General features: G+C 45.6%; 1 protein-coding gene across 2 annotated transcripts in view; it reads left to right on the top strand.

Annotated features, from left to right (window-relative positions):
- Positions 1–18,485: 18,485 nt before the first annotated feature.
- COPS4 (COP9 signalosome subunit 4) overlaps positions 18,486–19,596 on the top strand; it is a 31,365-nt gene continuing 30,254 nt past the window's right edge. The window contains exon 1 of one of the 2 annotated variants that reach the window (XM_004590602.4): positions 18,486–18,732. In XM_004590602.4, coding sequence (XP_004590659.1) covers positions 18,659–18,732 — 74 coding nt within the window. In that variant the 5' untranslated portion in view covers positions 18,486–18,658. The remainder of the gene's footprint in view (positions 18,733–19,596) is intronic. The other variant, XM_004590603.3, reaches the window with a different exon arrangement.

The raw sequence follows: 19,596 nt of genomic DNA, 5'->3' as shown, positions 1-19,596 counted from the left end.
CGATCTTCCGACTCAAATGCCATCACCATGGCCAGTACCCGAGCTTTCACAAGACTCTGCAGCAGGAGCTTGTCAGGTAACCCTCTCAGGAATCCACCGTGGATCATTTTCGTTTTCTGGGAAAACACAAACTGATCCTCACCCCCATATAAGGACAGGATCTGGGCCTTGCCACTGACCAGTCAAGGGATCCTTCCACATCATGTAACCCTTCTGCTTCTGAGACGGATTCCAATGACGATCTGCAGCAGACCATCCTTCAGCATCCAATATTAGAAAATTTAAGATAGGGCCTGGTGGCGTGGCCTAGTGGCTAAAGTCCTCGCCTTGAACGCCCCGGGATCCCATATGGGCGCCTGTTCTAATCCCGGCAGCTCCACTTCCCATCCAGCTCCCTGCTTGTGACCTGGGAAACCAGTCGAGGACGACCCCAGGCTTTGGGACCCTGCACCCGCGTGGGAGACCCGGAAGAGGTTCCAGGTTCCTGGCTTCAGATCGGCGCGCATCGGCCGTTGCGGCTCACTTGGGGAGTGAGTCATCGGACAGAAGATCTTCCTCTCTCTCTCTCCTCCTCTCTGTATATCTGACTTTGTAATAAAATGAATAAATCTTTTTAAAAAAAAAAGAAAAAAAAGAAAATTTAAGATAAATAATACAAGGTTCAAATGATCTCAGGGAGTGCTCTACTCCCCCTTTTTTGTTTTAATAAGATAATCCTTAATAGTACGGTTGGCATGTTCCACAATACCTTGTCCTTGAGGTTTATAAGGAATACCTGTAATTAGTTGTATATGGTAGGGGGCAGCAAAATCACGAAACTTACTGCTAATATAGCAAGGGCCATTATCAGTTTTGATAACTTTGGGAGTTCCCAAGATGGAAAAACGTGCATAGCAATGGGCTAGAGCATGTCTAACTTATACCCCTGTCTGAGGAGTAGCTAGAATAAATCCAGAACACGTATGGATAGTAACATGCACATACTTTAGTGTCCTAAACTCGGGGATGTGTGTCACGTTCATTTGCCAGACATGATTAGGCAACAATCCTCGGGGATTTATACCATAATGGGAAACAGGCAGAACTTGAGGGCACACTGAGCATTGCTTCACAATCATTCTGGCTTGTTCCTTGGTCAAGCTAAAGCACAAACGAAGGGTGTCAGAATTCAGGTGACACATAGCATGTGTCTTTTGTGCTTCCTCAAGGGCCGAGACTACCAATTTAGTGGCAGTGTCTGCAGCCGCATTTCCTGATGTCAAGGACCCAGGCAAACCTGAATGGGCTCGAATATGAGTCACAAAGAATTTATCTTTGCAGGCCCAAATACAGGCTTAAATTTTTGCAAATAGAGATGCTGCCGCAGAGTGGGAAGAAGTCTGGCCTGCAGTCTCCAGCACGGGAAGGGAATGGGCAACATACCCACTATCAGAATACAAATTAAAGGGCTGCATGGAAAATGTTTGAAAGGTTGCAAGAATTGCCACCAATTAAACAACCTGTGCAGAGACAAAAGACGTGTGGGTGGTGGTAACCTGGCCATCTATTACAAAAGCTGCCTGACCATTAGACGACCCATCAGTGAAAACAGTTAAAGCTTCTGGCAGTGGTTGAAGAGTGTCACAAGTGGAAAAACAACAGGGTGCAAAATTAAAAACTGTACAATGGGGTCCTTGGGATAGTGGTTGTCAAAATTAACATTTAAAGTGCTCAAAAGTATTGCTCATGTTTCTTCCATATTTGGCAACCACAAAAGCCACTTCTGAGCGTATGGAATGATAATGGTATCTGGGGCCTTCTCAAAATGTCTTAGGCTGCTCTTTGTGGCCTTCTGTATCAACTCTGCTATGACCAAATAGTAAGGCACAATTGTCTTAGCAGGAGAAATGTGAAAATGTTCCCACAATATAGGCCCCTGTTGATAAAATACCCCCATAGACATATATGAGGATGCTATAACAATAAATAAAAGCGGGGCACTGTAATCAATCCTGGTCAGATGGACTTGTTCAATAGCCATCTCAGCCTGGCGTAGGGTCTGACATCTCTCCACAGTCAGCGCCCTAGGGGATGCTGGAGAGGAGTCACCTTTTAAGATATCAAACAAAGTTTTCAAATCTGCATTAGTTTCAAACTGGGTCTCGTCCAATTAATGTCCCCTAACAATTTTTGAAAATCATTAAGAGTTTGCAACTTTTCTGTGGCTATGGAAATTCGGGGAGGTTTAATACAATTCTGAAAAAGTTGAAATCCCAAATAATTAAACGGAGAAATAAGTTGTATTTTGTCTGGGGCTGTAGCTAATCTTGCCTCAGCTGAAGAGAGAGACGCTGAAGTTGCACCTGTAAATCTTTCACAGCTGCGCCCAGATTTGATGGCGCCGATGGCACAGGCAGCGCACAGGGCTCCATACCTGGTCAAAAGAGATTTTTGGTCGGCACATGCTCTATGAGCACATGCTCTACCGGTGGAGGATCCTCGGAAGACTCACTTCCATTCTCTTCCCCTTCCTGCTCCTCAGAAGAGAACCGCGAATATTCTTCATGTAGTTTCTCCAGACTTAGTCTGGTCTGGGGTTCCTTTTTTATGCTGGTTTGCGGTTCCCTTCCCCTTCTTATGGATAATTTTTCAAGGAATGGTTGCACCTCCGCTTGAGGGGATGACAAAGTATTTTTTACTAAGTGCCAGAGGAAAAAAGGTGGCTACAAGGAGAGCAAACCATGGGGATACGTCGCAGACAGTTTCAACAAACCAATTCCCCTGTCCCGGGCTGAACCCATTCCTCACCATAAGTGGGCCCCATGACCTGAGTCAAGCTACCCGAGCCCTGTCAGATCCCCCATCCCTGGGACTCACATGCCCAGTCCCCACTGGGTCCAGGCTGGCATGACTCTCCTCACCTCAGCATCTGCAGTCTCGTTGCACAGCCTGGCCTACTCTAGTCTGCCCTCTGTTCCAGCTCCTGCTGGTGGGTGCTGCAGCCTATCCCTGCCCAGCCTGATTGCTGTCCCAGTCCTAATGTGAACTGGCTGGTGTTGAGGCCCGATCTGGCTCCTCCTGCTCCCTGCTCTGGTTCTCAGATCTGCCGGTGGGTGCTATGTGCTGGCCTAGACTGGTCTGTCCCCAGACCCGACCCACATGTATTCTGGCACGTAATGTAATCTGCCGTTGTCTGGACTGCTCCTTGTCTTGCTTCCTATGCTCACCTTTATGGACTGTGTCCCAAGAAGGAGTTTCCCAAGCTCCTCTATTGAGTCTCCTCCCAGTGGCAGTTCTCATGCACACCAGTGAGTTGTTGGTCCAGGATGACTTTGTCCACCTCTTGTTCTGACAAGAACAGTGGCCTTGCTCAACCAGCCACATCCATTCTGGTTCCCTTTGTTGGTTGTGCCCAGTGCTATTTTACCTGGTCCATGCCCAGACACATAGATTGCAGTTCCACAGGGGTGAGCCCACATTGCCCCCACAGATTCTGCTATCAGACCCACTTCTCTCACTCTTGTTCTCCCCTCCTAACCAATTTGCGATCAGCTCTTTACTTACATACACATGTCGTGGACTTGTCTATGGAAATCCCTCAGCTGTAATTCCTAACCTGGGCATAAAAACCACAGGTCATCTCCCATTGCCACCTGTGTAATCCTGTTTTCCCCCTGTACATCAAGACCCTCTAACCATGAGGGTGCACCTCCAGGTGGCCTGAGAGGCTTTGCCCAGCACTTTTGGTGCCCAGGCTGCCAGGCTACAGGGACCCGTGTAGATTAAAAAAATCTAACCTCCAGGATAGGGTGGTCCAGGAAGCTCGCTGAACATCCCTTTCCCCAAGAGATCCAGTGTGCTCAGCTATATGTACCTGTGCTGGGTTTGAAAAGCCTCCAGGCAGGGGGTCTTGTAGGCCCACTTCATGTGCTCCAAACTTTTTCTGTTAGAGCAGATCCTGGGAGGCCATTATCACAGTTCAAGTAACTGAAACCCTGAACTGAGGGAGACCTGCACTGACCTGCAGGCTCCTGGCTTCAGCCAGATCCCATCTTCATAACTCCAGGGACTGGGGAGTGTGAACCAGCGAATGACAGTTCTCTTTCTCTCTGGAATAAACAAGTTAAACATTTTTTAAGGTTTTTTAAAATTTATCGTATAATTTTGTATCGTCTGGGATTCCCCTCCCCCCACATTTCACCCCCTGACTGATTTTTCCCATAATATCACAACTCTTCATAAGGAGTTGCAATTCCATCAATCTGCTATTTAAGTGTGCCCTGACCTTGCTGGTACAGACAATGAAATTAAACATTTTTAAAAAAAGAGGCTAACAGGGCCCTGCGCGATAGCGTAGTGGTTAAAGTCCTCGCCTTGCACGCGCCGGGATCCCATATGGGCGCCGTTTCTAATCCCGGAGGCCCCACTTCCCATCCAGCTCCCTGCTTGTGACCTGGGAAAGCAGTCAAGGATGGCCCAAAGCCTTGGGATCCTGCACCCACGTGGGAGACCTGGAAGAGTTCCTGGCTCCTGGCTTCAGATTGGCTCAGCTCCAGCCATTGTGGCAGCTTGGGGAGTGAACCATCGGACGGAAGATCTTCCTCTCTGTCTCCTCCTCTCTGTATATCCGCCTTTCCAGTAAAAAAAATAAATAAATAAATCTTTAAACAACAAAGAAAAAATAAAATAAGCAACAGGATTCAGAGAAAATGTTTATACAAAATAAATGATAGGACCAGTGCGATAACTCAATGGCTAAATTCCTACAAGCACAGGCATTCCATATGGGTCCCAGTTCATGTCCCAGCTGCTCCACTTCCCATTCAGCTCCCTGATTGTGGCCTGGGAATGCAGTAGAGGATGGCCTAATGCCTTGCAAGCCTGCACCCAAGTGGGAGACCCAGAAGAGGTTCCTGACTTCAGATTGACACAGCTCCAGCCATTGAAGCCACTTGGGGAGTGAACTGGCAGATGAAAGATCTTCCTCTGTCTCTCCTCTTTGTGTATCCGACTTTCCAATAGAAATAAAATTAAAAATGTTAAAAAAAAAAAAAAGCTAGAAGGAGAAGAGCCATGTAATGTTTTGTCATTGCACTTAAGCTGTAGGAGACAGACCAGCCTGTGGCCAGGCATGGGGTTTCCCTTGGCAGGAAGTAGATACTGCTGCTGCCAATCAGCCTGAGATCTGCATCTCCAGACGGGATACGGGAGATTGAAAAAAGAGAGGTCAGGCTGAGGGAAAAGATGATTTACTTTAGGCCTCCCCCATTTGGACCTGGACATGCAGATTTTAATGTGTGGGAAGGAGAGTCCCCAATTGTCCACCCAGTTGGAAGAAAAAGATATCTGCCCCTGTGGGGAGATTGGAAACTAGGTCAAGCTTTTATCACCAACACTCTGACATTTCTTCGTGGCTTAGAAACACTAGCATGTATTTGTCTCAAGCATTGGATGGGTTCACAGATCTAGATTGGATTCAGCCAGGCCAGGTCTGAACCCACGCTTCAGGTTGGGGTGTCGTCTATGCCACATCTAATTCTAGGACCCAGGTTCATCAGGCATTAGCTGCTTGGGGATTCCAGAAACACTTGTGATATCCTTTTTATAAGATTGCCCTACCCGGAACCAACTGGCACGCTGTCACTTCTGCCTACATCCCATTGGACAAAATGAATCATATGGGCAAACCCACCATCAATGAGATGGAGCCTGTGAACTCACAAATCCATGTGCTACATACTTTTAAATTATTTATTTATTTTTAAAAATTAATTTACTTTTATTGGAAAGGCAGATTTGCAGAGAGAAGGAGAGACAGCATGAAAGATCTTCTATCTGCTGTTTCACTTCCCAAATGGCCGCAATGACTGGAGATGAGCCAATCTGAAGCCAGGAGCTAATTCCTGGTCTCCCACGTGGGTGCAGGGTTCCAAGACTTTAGGTCATCCTTTGTCGCTTTCCCAGGTCACAAGCAGGGAGTTGGATGGGAAGTGAAGCAGCCAGAACATGAAACAGCACCATATGGGATCCTGGCTGTTGCAAGAGGAGGATTAGCTAACTGAGCCATAACGCCAGGCCCAAATTATTGTTAATAGTAATCAGATTGCTTTTAGCTTCAAGTCTCAAAGAACTTAAGTCAAATAGCTTATACATCACATAACTACCTTTTTATCTTATAAATGATAAATAGCTCTTTCCTAGAGTAATTCTGCAGAGAAAAGGTGTCTTCAAAGACAGATACTCATTAGGGATCAACATTTCATGATTAAAATGCTGCTTGGGATGCCTTTATCTTATATGGGAGCCCTTGGGTTTGAGTCTGGTAGTAAAGTCTAGTAGTACCTTAGGAGGCAGCAGATAATGGCTCAGGTAGGTTCTGTGGCCCTGCCACTCATGTGGGAGATTCAGAAGTTCCTGGCTCCTGGCTTCAGCCTGGCAAAACCCCAGCCACTGCAGACATTTTAGGGAGTAAATAGATGGATGGAACATCTCTCTCTAGGTCTGCCTCTCAAGCAAATACAACTAAATGCATACATATACACATAAAAAATAAATAAACAAAACTTTAAAAGATTTGCTTATTGGAAAGGCATATATACAGAAAGAAGGAGAAACAGAGAAACAGATCTTTCACCCACTGGTTCACTTCCCAAGTGGCCGCAACAGCTGGAGCTGGGCCAGTCTGAAGCCAGGAGCCAGGAACTTCCTCTGGGTCTCCCATGCTGGTACAGGGTCCTTGACTACTTTCTCAGGCCACAAGCAGGGAGCTGCAAGGGAAGTGGAGCAACCAGGATAAGAACCAGCACCCTTATGTGGTCCTGACACATGCAAGACTGGGATTTAACCACTAGAATATTGCACTGGGCCCAACAAACAAAAAAAAAATTTTTTAAAGACACTGGATAATTCCTCCTTTCCATGCCACTCTCCTTGGGTTTGCTTTCTCATATTTGTCGCCAAGGATGATAAAACACACACTGGACACATACCAGCTGCTAAGGAAAATATTTTTTCTCTGTGTCTCTTTTCATCAACAAGTCAAACATGTCTCCAGGAAACGTCCCATCATATTGCACTGATATCACCTGATCAGATAAATCTTCTTAAATCATTAACCAGCAAAACAAGATAGCCTAGAGCAGGGTCAGTCGCCACTTAGGGCTTTTCAAATCCACCCTATGGCCTATTCCTATTCATCCCAGGAACTAAGAATATTTTAGTGTGTCTTTTTCTTTTTAACATTTTAAAAGTACTTTAGGGACTGGAATTATGGAATAGTAGATAAGCTGCCAATGTCAACGTGATGCCAACATATCATAAGGGCTTTTGAGTCCAAGAGCCTGGGCCCTTGCCTCCATGTGGGAGGCCTGGTAGAAGCTCCTTGCTTCTGATTTCAGCCCAGCACATCTCCAGCTATACAAACCATGGCGGGCATTTAAGGAGTAAACCAGCACATGGAAGATCTCTCTGTCTCTATAACTCTTTCAAATAAGTAAATAAACAAATAAAATACCTCTAAAATAGACCATAGAAGTCAAGCAGCAGGGTTTGGGCCTTGGGTTTGGGGGCAAGTGCCGCTCCTCACAGTGTGGCGGCTGTGGGGGGGTGTGCCTGCCGGGTCGGACCCAATGCTGGGGGCTCACGCCAAAGACACTGCCGCAAGGCAGTGAACGGGTCCTCGGCCTCCCCCAGGGCGGCCAGTGCCAAATATGGCACCAGGCTCTGCCTGCTGGCCACCTGGCCGGGAGCTCTAGGGTACTGGTTGTCTGAATCGCTGCTTAGGTAGCTCCAGGTTGATCCCACTGTGCTTCTGGGATCTCAGTCAATCCTTAACATTCCCAATGGCGGTAACTCCACCTTTGAAGAAATTGGTAACGGAACAGAATGTATTGGGCAGGACTGAGCAAACCTTAGCCTACTAGCAAAACTAGAAACCAGCATGGAGCACAGGTCATGCGGAGCCATGCTCTTGCACCTACTGGTCTACTTGAGTCAAGGACACTAAGCCACACTGTCTAAGGCAGAGGCCAGGACAAGTGAGGGACTGAGACTAGCTGAGTCAAAGCAACCACTGGCAGGCGCATGATCTACGGCTAGGAACAGGCCCAGTTGGGGAGGTAAGGGGACACCTTAACCGGGTTGAGGTTCCCACCAAGGGGCGCGTGTGCTGGAATCGGGTTGCGTTCTATCTAGGAAACAGTTGCAATCTCATGAGGCACTAGTGTGGGCTGGGAATGGATGCACCAGGCCAGGCCAGACCCCAACATCATCTGGTGTCCTGGAGAACCAGGGTGGATGTGGGATTGACTAGGCTGGGTCTCAACCCCCTACTGAGCCATGTGTGAGCTATATATGGGTATGGACGAGCCATGGCTGGGCTGAAACATCTAACAACAAGAACCAGAACGGGGTGAAAGCAAGCCAGGAAAAGCCACTGTTCCTGCTAAGACAGGAGGTGAACTGAGTAGGGCTGGCTCAAGGACCCCCTGGTATGCGCAAAATCTGGCATTGGGAGAGGTTCTGATGGAGGAGCCTGGGCAACTCCTCTGGCAGGACACAGTTCCTGCAGGTAAGCGCAAGAAGCATGATAGGAAACAGTCCAGAATAGGCCATGGAAAGTTTCCCACTGGCATACATTTGGCATGGGTCAGGGGCAGACCAGGCTGAATCAGTTCATGTCATACACTGGTAAATCTGAACACCAGAACAGAGTGTGGGATGAGCCGGGACTGGTCGCGACAAAACTAGTGCACACTATGGAACGCTAGGGTGAGGTTGCCTGTACTGGATTTGACTGCAGCACCCAACCAGCACACGTGAGATCCAGGAAGGGAGAGGCAGAGCCGGTGGGGGGGATTAAGGGGCTGGTTCCCTCGCCAGACAGCTACTCCCACTGGAGAGCTTGGGCTGGGATGGGGACAGACCAGACTAAGCAAGGCTGCAACACCTGTGCGCTGCATGTGGACTAGATCAGGGAAAAGCCAGGCTAGGCGGATTATTCCCGCTGGTGCAAGCATAAATTAGAGTGGGTGAGGGATGTTTGGGCTTAGCCACAGCATCAACTGGCAGAAGCTGGCACTGGGGACTAATTCTGTCAAGTCAAATCACAGAACCACCCAAAGAGTGCATAAACCGGGACTGAGAGAGACCTGGGAGGGAAATAGTGGGTTCCCCCCTCTTGGGTCACTACTCCCATGGGAGGGCATGAAAACTAAGACGGGGGCTGGGGTGGCTAGACAGAGAGGCACTCAACAACATCCGTGAGGGCTGGATGGTTGAGTTGGTTAGATGGAACTAAGCTTTAATACCCACTGACAAGTACAAGAGCCAAATAGGATGTGGGACAGACTTGGACTAGTCTGCTACACATGCTGGCAAACCAGGGTAGGGGGCGGGCCTGGTGGGGGTTATTGTGGATCGCCCCGACTAGGCTGCAGCTCTCACTGGTTGATGCAAGGGCCGAGTATGTGCTGGGCAGAACCAGGCTGGACTGCAACACCCATTGGTTCCAGTGGAAGTCAGGACTGAAAACAGAACCAACCCAGCAATTGAAACCACCAGCTGATGGGGTGACGGACTGTGCCGGGCCCTGTGCTTGCTAGAACATACAAGAATCTGCTCTGGGAATACCTCAAAGTTTCTTTGGAGATCTCCCCAATTGAACTGCTGGACTCAGAACCCTAGCCAAGAAAAGACAGAAGACAGAGCAAGTCAATCAACCACCTCAGCTATATGTTGGCAGCAAAATACTGGGCAAATGAAGACTCTATGATGGACTGTGTCAATCAGTGGATGACCTCATCGAGTGAAACTGGCAGCGATTCATAACTGGAGAACTATTAAAACCATTTGAGCAAGGATCTCAGAGCATGCCCCACATCCGGGACTTGGGGTGGGTGGGAAACTGGGTGGGGCTTCTCCCTCAATATCCCCCTTTACCTCAGATACATGATGGAAACAATATGGACATAATACTATTACCCACTTCCCTATACCCCCTGAACCTTTTTTTTTTTTTTACCGTAATTAACTATGTAAAGATTGTCAACAAAAATACAATAAAAAAAACTTTGAAGGAAAAAAAAAAACTTAAGTTCTAAAATGTTTCTCCTCTAACATATTTTAAGGCCTGTCTTTCATCACTTTCTTTTTGCTCACTCCAAATGCAACAATACCATTGCTTAACCAACTTAATTTATGCATCTGATTACAACATAAAAGTTCCAAAAGAGCACTTGAGAAACTATGATGTATACTTAATGTGTTACAGGTGGCTTCTTAGAAGAAACGCTTATTTGTTGTGTCATTAAAATGATACATCTCTAAAAAAAAAGCAAAAAAAACAAAAACAACAACAAAAAAATAAGTCAAGCAGCAGCAGCATACAGATGCCATATGCGAACTAAAAATCTAAAGTGTTCATTATTTGGCCCTTTGTAGATCCCAGCCCAGCGCAGTCATGCTTCACCATGAGGCCTGATGAAACATCCTGCTTTCGTCACATCAGCTTCATATATACAATGTCCTTGGCCACTTATCATTGTCAAAGTCAGTTAAGGAGAGGTTATTGTGCAGACATGTCAGGGTGCTATTACAGGATGTTGTTGCAGGCAGACAGTAGAGGTTTTTGAATAATCCCCAAAGGGAAAGTATATCCTTTTTTTTTTTCCATACAGTTCACATTAGGACCAGGACTGGGGCTGAACTAGATTGTAGTACCCACCATCATGAGCTGGAACTTGAGGCAGAGCCAGGCTGCAACACTCGCTGGTGGACGCTGAGGAGAGGCAGGCCATGCCAGACTGGACCACAGCATCCACCAACACATATAAGATCCAGTGGTGAGGGAGGACAATGAGACCAGAAGGAGGGCTCTGAGGACCCCACTGCTGGGTCATGAGAGCTGGTGACATGAGAGCTGGGACTGGAGGCAGACCAGACTGGGCAGAACTACAGAGCCCATGGCCTGCATGTGAGCTGGATTAGGGGGAAAGCCAGGCTGAGCTAAGCAATCATGTCCACTGGTACAGACATGAGCCAGCGTAGGTGCAGGCTGGTTGCATTTTGCACTTTGCCTCATCATCAGGTGGCAGGTGCTGGGACAGGCACCAAGTCCTGTCAGGCTAGACCACAGAACCATCTGGAAAGTGCAAGATATGAGGCTGGGAGTGGGCCTAGCAGGAAAATTGTGGGCACCCCTCTGATGGGCTATAACTCTCACCGGTGAGCATGAGAAACAGGGCTGCAGTTCCTGCCGGCATCTGTGAGGGCCAAGCATGTGCTGAGCAGGAATGGGCTGGACCACAGCATCCATGAGATGGGGCTGGGGACAGAACTGGCCAAGTAACTACAGCCACTAGTTTGTGTAGAGGCTGATGTGGGTGATGAACTAAGCCGGACCCACACTGGCTGACACACAGCAGTCAGATCCAGGGTCACCTCTGGTGAAGTTTCTTTGAGGATTTCCCAACTGGATCACTGGAATCAGAACTCTAATCATGGGGAAAAAGATCAGTGGTCTAACCATGGAGTGTATGTGTCAGAACCGGGTCTACTTGGTTGTCGAAGCTTGTACAACAGACAGCATGCCTAGATGCACATGGAGGACATGACAAGTAGGTCACTGAGGCCTGCAGAGGACGTCTAGTACCATGGAGGGCAGGACAAACTGGACAGCTCTCCCAGAAGCTTTGACAGCAAGTATCTGGGCAAGTGCAAAGTCTAAGGTGGACTGTGTCAGCCAACAGATCTTGGAAGGATTTCCTCAGCCTTGGAGCAACAAAATCAACAGCTTCTCAGAACCATCTAAATCACTTAAGCAGTAGTACCCTCAGAACATGCTCCACAACTGGGACCCTGGGATAACACTGGGCAGTTGTCCGCCCATCCCTAGGTACTGATGCAGTTTGGCTGCTGGGAATGGTCCCCTCCCCCTTTCTCCCCGCTTTTCCCAGATACTGGAAGAAAAAAGGAGATTGGAGGCAGTTGTCTGATTCACTTTTCTTCATTCCTTGACCCTTCTCACCCTAATTGGCAGTCTACATGGGCATGAATCCTTCTCAACCACGTAAACATCATCCAAAATAAAATAATTATTGAAAAATATTGAATTGATTTGTTTCTGGAAAGGCCGATTCACAGAGAGGAGAGACAATCAGAAAGATCGTCCATTGATAGGCTTTGGCCCGTCCTCTACTGCTTTCTCTGGCCTTAAATAGGGAGTTGGATGGGAAGCAGAACAGTTGAGACACAAACTTGCACCCATATGGGATCCTAGGGCTTGCAAGATGAAGACTTGGCTGATTGAGCCATCATGCTAGGCCTGGAAAAGTGCCTTGAGCCATCGTACAGTAAGATCCAGGCACCTTTCTTCTACTACAATGTCCCTCCTTTGTCTTCCGTATTGGACAGCTTATTTTAATTCCTCTGAACCTAATACCTTTTTTTTCTCCCACTGGTTGTCTTTAAAAGTATAAATTATCTTTGGTTTTCAACAGTTTTGATAATATGTGTTTATAATGTGTCTGTATTTCATCGTTTTAAACTTTTTTTTTTATATTCTCTGGATATGTGGTTTGGTATCTTTTAAAAGTTGTTATATCACCATTAATTAGTTTTGTTTGATTTAGAACTTCATGTACATAAAATCTTTGTTATTTTCTTTAGTTTCTTTCATTCAATGTTTTTGAGATTCATTCATTTTGCTTCAGGGATCTATAGCTTTTGCCTTTATAACACTGGACAGTATCTTATTGAATAAATAGGCCAAAATTTGTTTATACATTTTCCAGATGATGGATGTTTGGGTTGTTTTCAGCAGGGGCTACTGAACATAAAACATCTATAACATTTTAAAAGAGAGTACATATGAACGTAATGATTTTTAAATAAAGATTTGTTTATTTTTATTGGAAAGTCAGAATTACAAGTGGCTATAATAGCTGGAGCTCCTCCTGCAGCTCCTCCTCCTCCTGTAGGGCTGTCTCATCCGTCTGAAGCCAGGAGCCAGGAGCTTCTTCTGGGTCTCCTGCATGACTGCAGGGTCCATAGGCTTTTGGGCCATTTTCTCTTACTTTCCCAGGCCATAAGCAGGGAGCTGAATGTGAAGTGGAGCAGATGGATATCAGCCTATGCCCATATGGGTTTCTGGAGCCTTAAAGGGGGAGGATTAGCCAATTGATTCACACGCTGGGCCCCAAACAATTATATTTTTAGTAAGTTTCATTTTTATGCTCAGTACACACTTCAGCAGTTCTGTTCACACAATTATAACAGAAAATTTGAAGTAGGAAAAGTTTCTGCCTGATGGGCGTCAAAACGTTTCAGCCTACAAAAGCTGCAGACAAGAGAAGAGGTTTTTAAGCAAATTGCCAACTTGTGGGATCAAGAATGTGGTCTTTGAAGAATCTGTAACATGACTTGATCAGTACTGTCCTGAAGATAAAGCACAATCAAAGCAGTGGTTACTGATTGGCAGCCGTGATCCAGTAAAAAGAAAAAAAAAAAAAAAGCCAAAGTGGGCTAGTTTTAGGAGGCTCAAAGCATTTTGTTTATTGACCCTAAGAAGGAGAGCCATATCTGCTTATTACAGACAGTGCTTAGATAAAGCCAGACAAAGCCTCAGCATAAAAACCATGCCTGGGAAAGCTTCCCCAGAGAGTGACCATTCCTGGTCCTGCCTCCCATTAAATAAATCCAGTGTGATGAGAGTTTTTAATGGCAACTCCTTAGGCATACATCTTACAGTCCTGTTTTGGCTCCTTCCAGCTTCTTTTTGCTTTCTAATATTAGAAAAATCTTTAAAGAGCATAGTTGCTTCAATAAATAATATGAAAAACCCTTATCATAATATGATTAAACTACTAAGACCCCAGGATGGACTAACTGGTGTTATGGCTTACAAAAATGTCTTGAAATTGATGGTGCATGAGTTATTTATTGTTACATTTTAGTTACATTCCCCACCCCCATACTTTTTGAAAGCCCCTTGCTGCAGTCCTAGCTTCTGGTTATGTATGGCTCTGGCCCAGCTTCAACCATCACAGCATTTGGGGAGTGAACTGTCAGATAGGAGCTCTGTTTGACTTTTCCTCTCTGTCTCTGTATTTCCTCAACTCCTAAAGAAAGAAAAACAATTGGTTGAGTTCAGAATCCAAGAGATAGGACAAGTTTGAAAACTCTTTCTAGAAAGCACTTTAAGTATGGTTACTGTGTACCTGAAGCAGTCTAGAAACAGATATTTTTGGATATTCGATGGGGTTATGTTAAAATATAAGATATAAACAAAACAAAACAAAACACACTGAGGACCTGGCATACAGATTTCCTCCATTATGTAAGCCTAGAGCATTCCCAAAGATGGAATATGCTCAACATCCAGTCAACTTGTGTGCCATTTCCTCCTTATCTGTGGTTTCACTTTCCACAGTTTCAATTATTTATGGTCAACCACAGTCTAAAAATATTGCATTGAATTTTTTAAAAATAAACAATTCTAGAGTTTTAAACCATACGCTATCCTGAGTAGTATGATGACATCTTGCTTCAGCCAGCTTGGCACAGCCCAGGATAAAATCATCCCTTGTCTACTATTCATGCCCAATCATCAGTCATGGGCTATCTCAGTGATCAGATCTACTATCATCATATTATATTGATTGTGCTCAAATAAACCATATGTTATTCCATAGCGGCCCCAAAGCACAAAAGTAGTGCTGTTGACAATTCAGACATACCAAACACAAGCTATAAAGTGCTTCCTTCAGGTGAAGAGATAAAAGTTCTCAAATAAGTAAAGGAAAAAGTTGGGTCCAGTGTGATGGCTCTATGGTCTAATCCTTCATCTCCAAATGTTGGCATCCCATATGAGCACTGGTTTGTATCCTGGCTATTCTGTTTTCCACCCAGCCCCTTGCAAGTAGCCAGGTATCCTTAGAGGAGGATAGCTCAAGGCCTGGGAACCTGCACTCATGTTGGAGACCCAGAAAAAGCTCTTGACTCCTGACTTCAGACTGGCCCAGCCCTGTCCATTGCAGCTACTTGGGGAGTGAACCAGAGGATGGAAGATCTTTCTCTGTCTCTCCTTCTTTCTTTACATTTGCCTTTCCAATAAAAATAAATGGAATCTTTTTTTTTAAAGAAATATAGTAAAGATGCTAAGAGTTACATAATAGTATTTTCAGAGAGACCACATCGTTTTTATTACAATACATACAGTTGTTCTACTCCATTATTAGGTATTGTGATCAATTATTACTGTGCCTAATGAATAAGTTGTTATAGATAAGTACACCAGGAAAAGAACATAATATACAGGTCCATAAGGTTAGTTACCTTTGGTGGTTTCAGTCATCTTGGACACTCTGCTGAGAGGGCCACATTTGGACCCACAGAATACAATGAACACAGGAAACTGTCTCAAAGAGCAGAATCAAGGTATAGCCCTGAAATTGTATTCTATCAACAGGGCAGGGCACAGTGGGTATTTCCAATTATTGTCCAGGATCGTGCCATTGCTATGGAATAATCACTGCTGTTTATTTCCCGGTCTTCCTTTTCTGAGTTTTATTGTGGTTGTGCCACTGTTGCTTTGTCTTATATGTACAGACATGGAGGATAGCATTTGTTTTATGTCCCTGGACCATGAAAAGCCACATCCTAATGTGACAGGATTGTGCATTACCAGACATCCTGGATTTTGAGCTGACGTAGAACATTTAAATTAAAATTGCAGGAGGTCATCGCTTGGGACTAAGCTCCAAAAGATCCAGCTGAAATAATGGAGTCACTCACGCTAAATTTCCATGTCACTAAACTGATACTAAGTTATTTATCTGACCTTCTGAGAAATCAGAATTAGATAATAAGCGAACTTCACAAAGAGGTCAGTTTCCATTGACACGAAGAAATTTTCTCTGCTTTAAACTTTCATGAAAAAGATAAGCTACAGCAACTTAACGCTAACCAATAATTCATTTTTTGATTTTTCTATCTCTCCTTTGAAATTGACTGCATTTTGGTTTCTTGTTTTTGCTTCATTCAGCCCTATTTTATGATTATAAAACCTATCTGTTTTCCTCAGCTAATTGGAGATGTATTTTGCTTTATAAAATAGTGTTGCCAGTTCTGGAATTGAAAATAAAGCAAAATAAATCTAGTTTAATCATTAAGCTAGGTTTTTCTAATTCCATTCTCAGACACAACTGAACTCTTTTTCTTAGGGAGGGAGTATACTGTTCTGCAAAGAGCACAAAGTTCCAAACTTGCTATTATTAGGCTTTTTTGTTTTTTGGCCAGTGGAATGAGCTCTGATTTGATGTAGGCGATTTCTACCTCCTTTTCCTTTTTCAAAAAAAATTTATTTTATGTATGTTGGAAAGCCAGAGTTTCGGACAGAAGGGGACAGACAGAGAGAGAGAGAGAGTTTCCATTTTCTGGTTCACTCCCCAATGGCTGCAATGGTCAGAGTTGATCTGGTCCAAAACTGGGAGCCAGGAGCTTCCTCCGGGCCTTTCATATCCTCTGCTGGATAGGAAGTGGAGTAACCAGGACACGGACAGATGCCCATATAGGATGCTGGTGCCAGCAGAGGGAGGATTAACATATTAGGCTAACATAATAGCCCCTGTAACTTATTTTCTTTCTTTCTTTTTTTTTTTTAAAGATTTATTTATTTTTGTTGGAAAGTCGGATTTACAGCGTGAAGCAGACATAGAGAGAAAGATTCTCCAACCCTTGGTTCACTCCCCAAGTAGCCTCAACTGTCGGAGCTGAGCTGATTCAAAGTCAGGAGCTGGGAGCATTTTCTGCGTTTCCTGGGTGGGTGCAGGGTCCCAAGGCTTTGGGCCGTCCTCTACTGCTTTTTCCAGGCCAAAAGCAGGGAGCTGGAAGGGAAGCAGAGCAGCCAGCATACAAACCGGCACCCATATGGGATCCTGGGTGTGCAAAGCAAGTTCTTTAGCCACTAGGCTACCTTTCCGGGCCCTACTTCATCTTCTTAAAAGAAATTTCTTTTTCTGTATTTCACATTTCTCCTCTGTAACAGAGGAAACATACAATTTATCACATCTAAAGATGGCCTTTACAGCCAAGACTGTAAGAAATTGCATTCTTAGGGATATGTTCCATGGCTTAGCCTCTGCCTGCAGTGCCAGCATCCCATATGGGCATTAGGTCTGGCTGCTCCACTTCCAATCTAGTACCATGCTCATGGCGTAGGAAAGCCATAGGCCTCTGCAAATCCTGGGTCCCTGCACCCATGCGGGAGATGCAGAGGAAGCTCTTGGCTCCTGGTTTCAGATCAGCTTAGCTCTGGTAATTGTGGACATTTGAGGAGTAAGCCAGCACAAGGAAATCCTCTCTCTCTGTAATTCTACCTTTCAAATAAAATAAAAGAAATAAAGAGAAATTGCATTCTTAGGTCTTTCTATTAGGAGAGCAAAATGATAAGAAAAGCTATTTCTGCAGTAACAATTCTGTAAGTTCTACCAAAATTCTAAGCAAGTCTCCTTTCGGTGTCTTTCTGGGAATGCGTTTGGTGTGTACATTAGTGTATATAAAATGACGCATGAGAAAGGTTATTCATTACAGCATTGACTGATCAAAAATAAAGAAAAGTGAGTGTTTGTTCTAGCAGCTGAGATCCTCATAACCCCTTTTGGAGCTCCTGGGTTTGATGTTGGGGTCCCTGCTCCTGACTCCAGCAGATTCTGGGAGGTAGCAGGTATCTCATGTAATTAGATACGTGCTCACGTGGGGAAGACCTGGGTTGTGTTCCCGACTCTGGTTTCGAACCTGACTTTGGTTCCAGATGGGAGCTATTGCAGATATCCGAGGAGTGAACTAAGAGGTTGGAGCTCACTCTGTCCTCTCTCCTTTTCTTGAAAACAACAATAATATCTCACTCCCCCAACTTAAGTGTCTTATAGTAATTAATAAGTCAATTTTGCCATACCTTCAGTATGTATTGCTTTCCAAGCTGTGCAATGAATGACTTTTTAAATTGGACTAACATGGCAAGATCTTCAGAAAAAGTGAAAAATGAAATAAAACAATACAAAAAAGCAAGCAAGAACAAAAATGCAACACAAACGAGAACAGAACCATGAAAATGTTATTTTCTATGAGCCGGAGACACACAACTTTCCATTTATTTGCTTGTATTTGCACAAACTTTATAGGGATACAAGACCAATGAAATGTCATCACCTACAAAGGGCGAGTGAACATATTATTAGTCGCTCAGGTAGAACTGCTTACAGATTGAAGGTGGGTGTAAGTACCGCTGCACATCAGACAATTTCAAGACAAGTATCTGCTTGTGATGAAGTGGGAAATAGAAATAACTCTTAACAGCGCAACCCGGAGCAGAGCGAAGAAGTACTTCTTTTACTCACCGAGCCCTCAGTGGAGATGCACAAGCCACGCTCTCCCTTCAAGTTCATCAGCCAATCCCAAGTCGGAGCGTGAGAGCCAGGCCCGGGGGAGGGGCCTCGGGCGTAGGTGTCACTCAATCCCGAGGGCGGAGACAGCCCAGCCAGCCCCCTCCGCGACGCTCTGGCCCACACAGGCGCCACTCTGTGGTGTGTCGGGTTCTCTCTGGCCGTTCCTGGAGGACCGTACTCGTTTTATTTTCAGGCTGTAAGGGGCTCCCAGCAGCCCCGGCTGAGGTGGAGGAAAGATGGCGGCAGCCGTGCGCCAGGATTTGGCTCAGCTCATGAATTCCAGCGGCTCTCATAAAGATTTGGCCGGCAAGTGAGTGTTTCCCGGGAGCACGAGAGTAGAGAGCTGGCGGGAAGGAAGCCACAGACTTGTTCTTGGGTTGACCGCGGCGCTCGTGTGTGAGGCCGGCAGCTGGCCCGACCGCCAAGGGGGCGGGCCTGAAGTCAGCCGGCGAGGCGAAGGTTGCGAGCCGGAATACTGGAGGAGACCTTGTGCTGAGGCTAAGCTTGCTAGGGGTCGGGGATGGCTGTCGACTTGTTCAGTCCTCCGTGGCATCCTTAACTGGCTGCTTTGAAAATTCTGGAAATGTAGCCAGCGAGACCACGGCTCCCTGGGCCTCCGCACCTGTGTCCCTTGCTCTAGCGGCCTGGCCTCCTCCAACCACGCTGACCTCTCTTTGGGACTCTTTTCCACTTATGATTGAGGGGGAGATTTATATGCTGGGACCTCGATTATCTGATCCAGAATTGTTCGTGGAGACGGGGAGGGACGGAGGAGGTATGGACTCTCTCATGTGGGCCAGAGCCACTCCAGACCATCCTCGGTGGATGCATGTGTCTTGGCTGCTTTTGTCTGTGTGCAGAATAGTGCAATCTTTTCAGAGAACTGCATTGTTTAGGGATTTGGTCCAAGTTTTTGTAGAATACGTAGATGGCATCCCTGGTTAAAATTTGACACCTGTGCTTGGCCGGCAGGTCATTGCTCAGCAGTGTTAGTTACAGGTGGGGAGCAAGGCAGGTGTCTGCCGCCCATGTTTTCCTTGTAGATTTACCAGCACTGGTCTTTGAGAAGCATGCTTTCATTTATAGAGGATGCTTCTGAAATTAGTCCTACTATTTACATCTTGACAGTTTAATCTCCATCAATGGGATACCCCTGACTTAACATTGAATTTTC

This window comes from Ochotona princeps, chromosome 7 (assembly GCF_030435755.1).
Source record: "Ochotona princeps isolate mOchPri1 chromosome 7, mOchPri1.hap1, whole genome shotgun sequence".
Classification (NCBI taxonomy): Eukaryota; Metazoa; Chordata; class Mammalia; order Lagomorpha; family Ochotonidae; genus Ochotona; species Ochotona princeps.
This window is presented reverse-complemented; position numbering and strand designations above follow the sequence as displayed.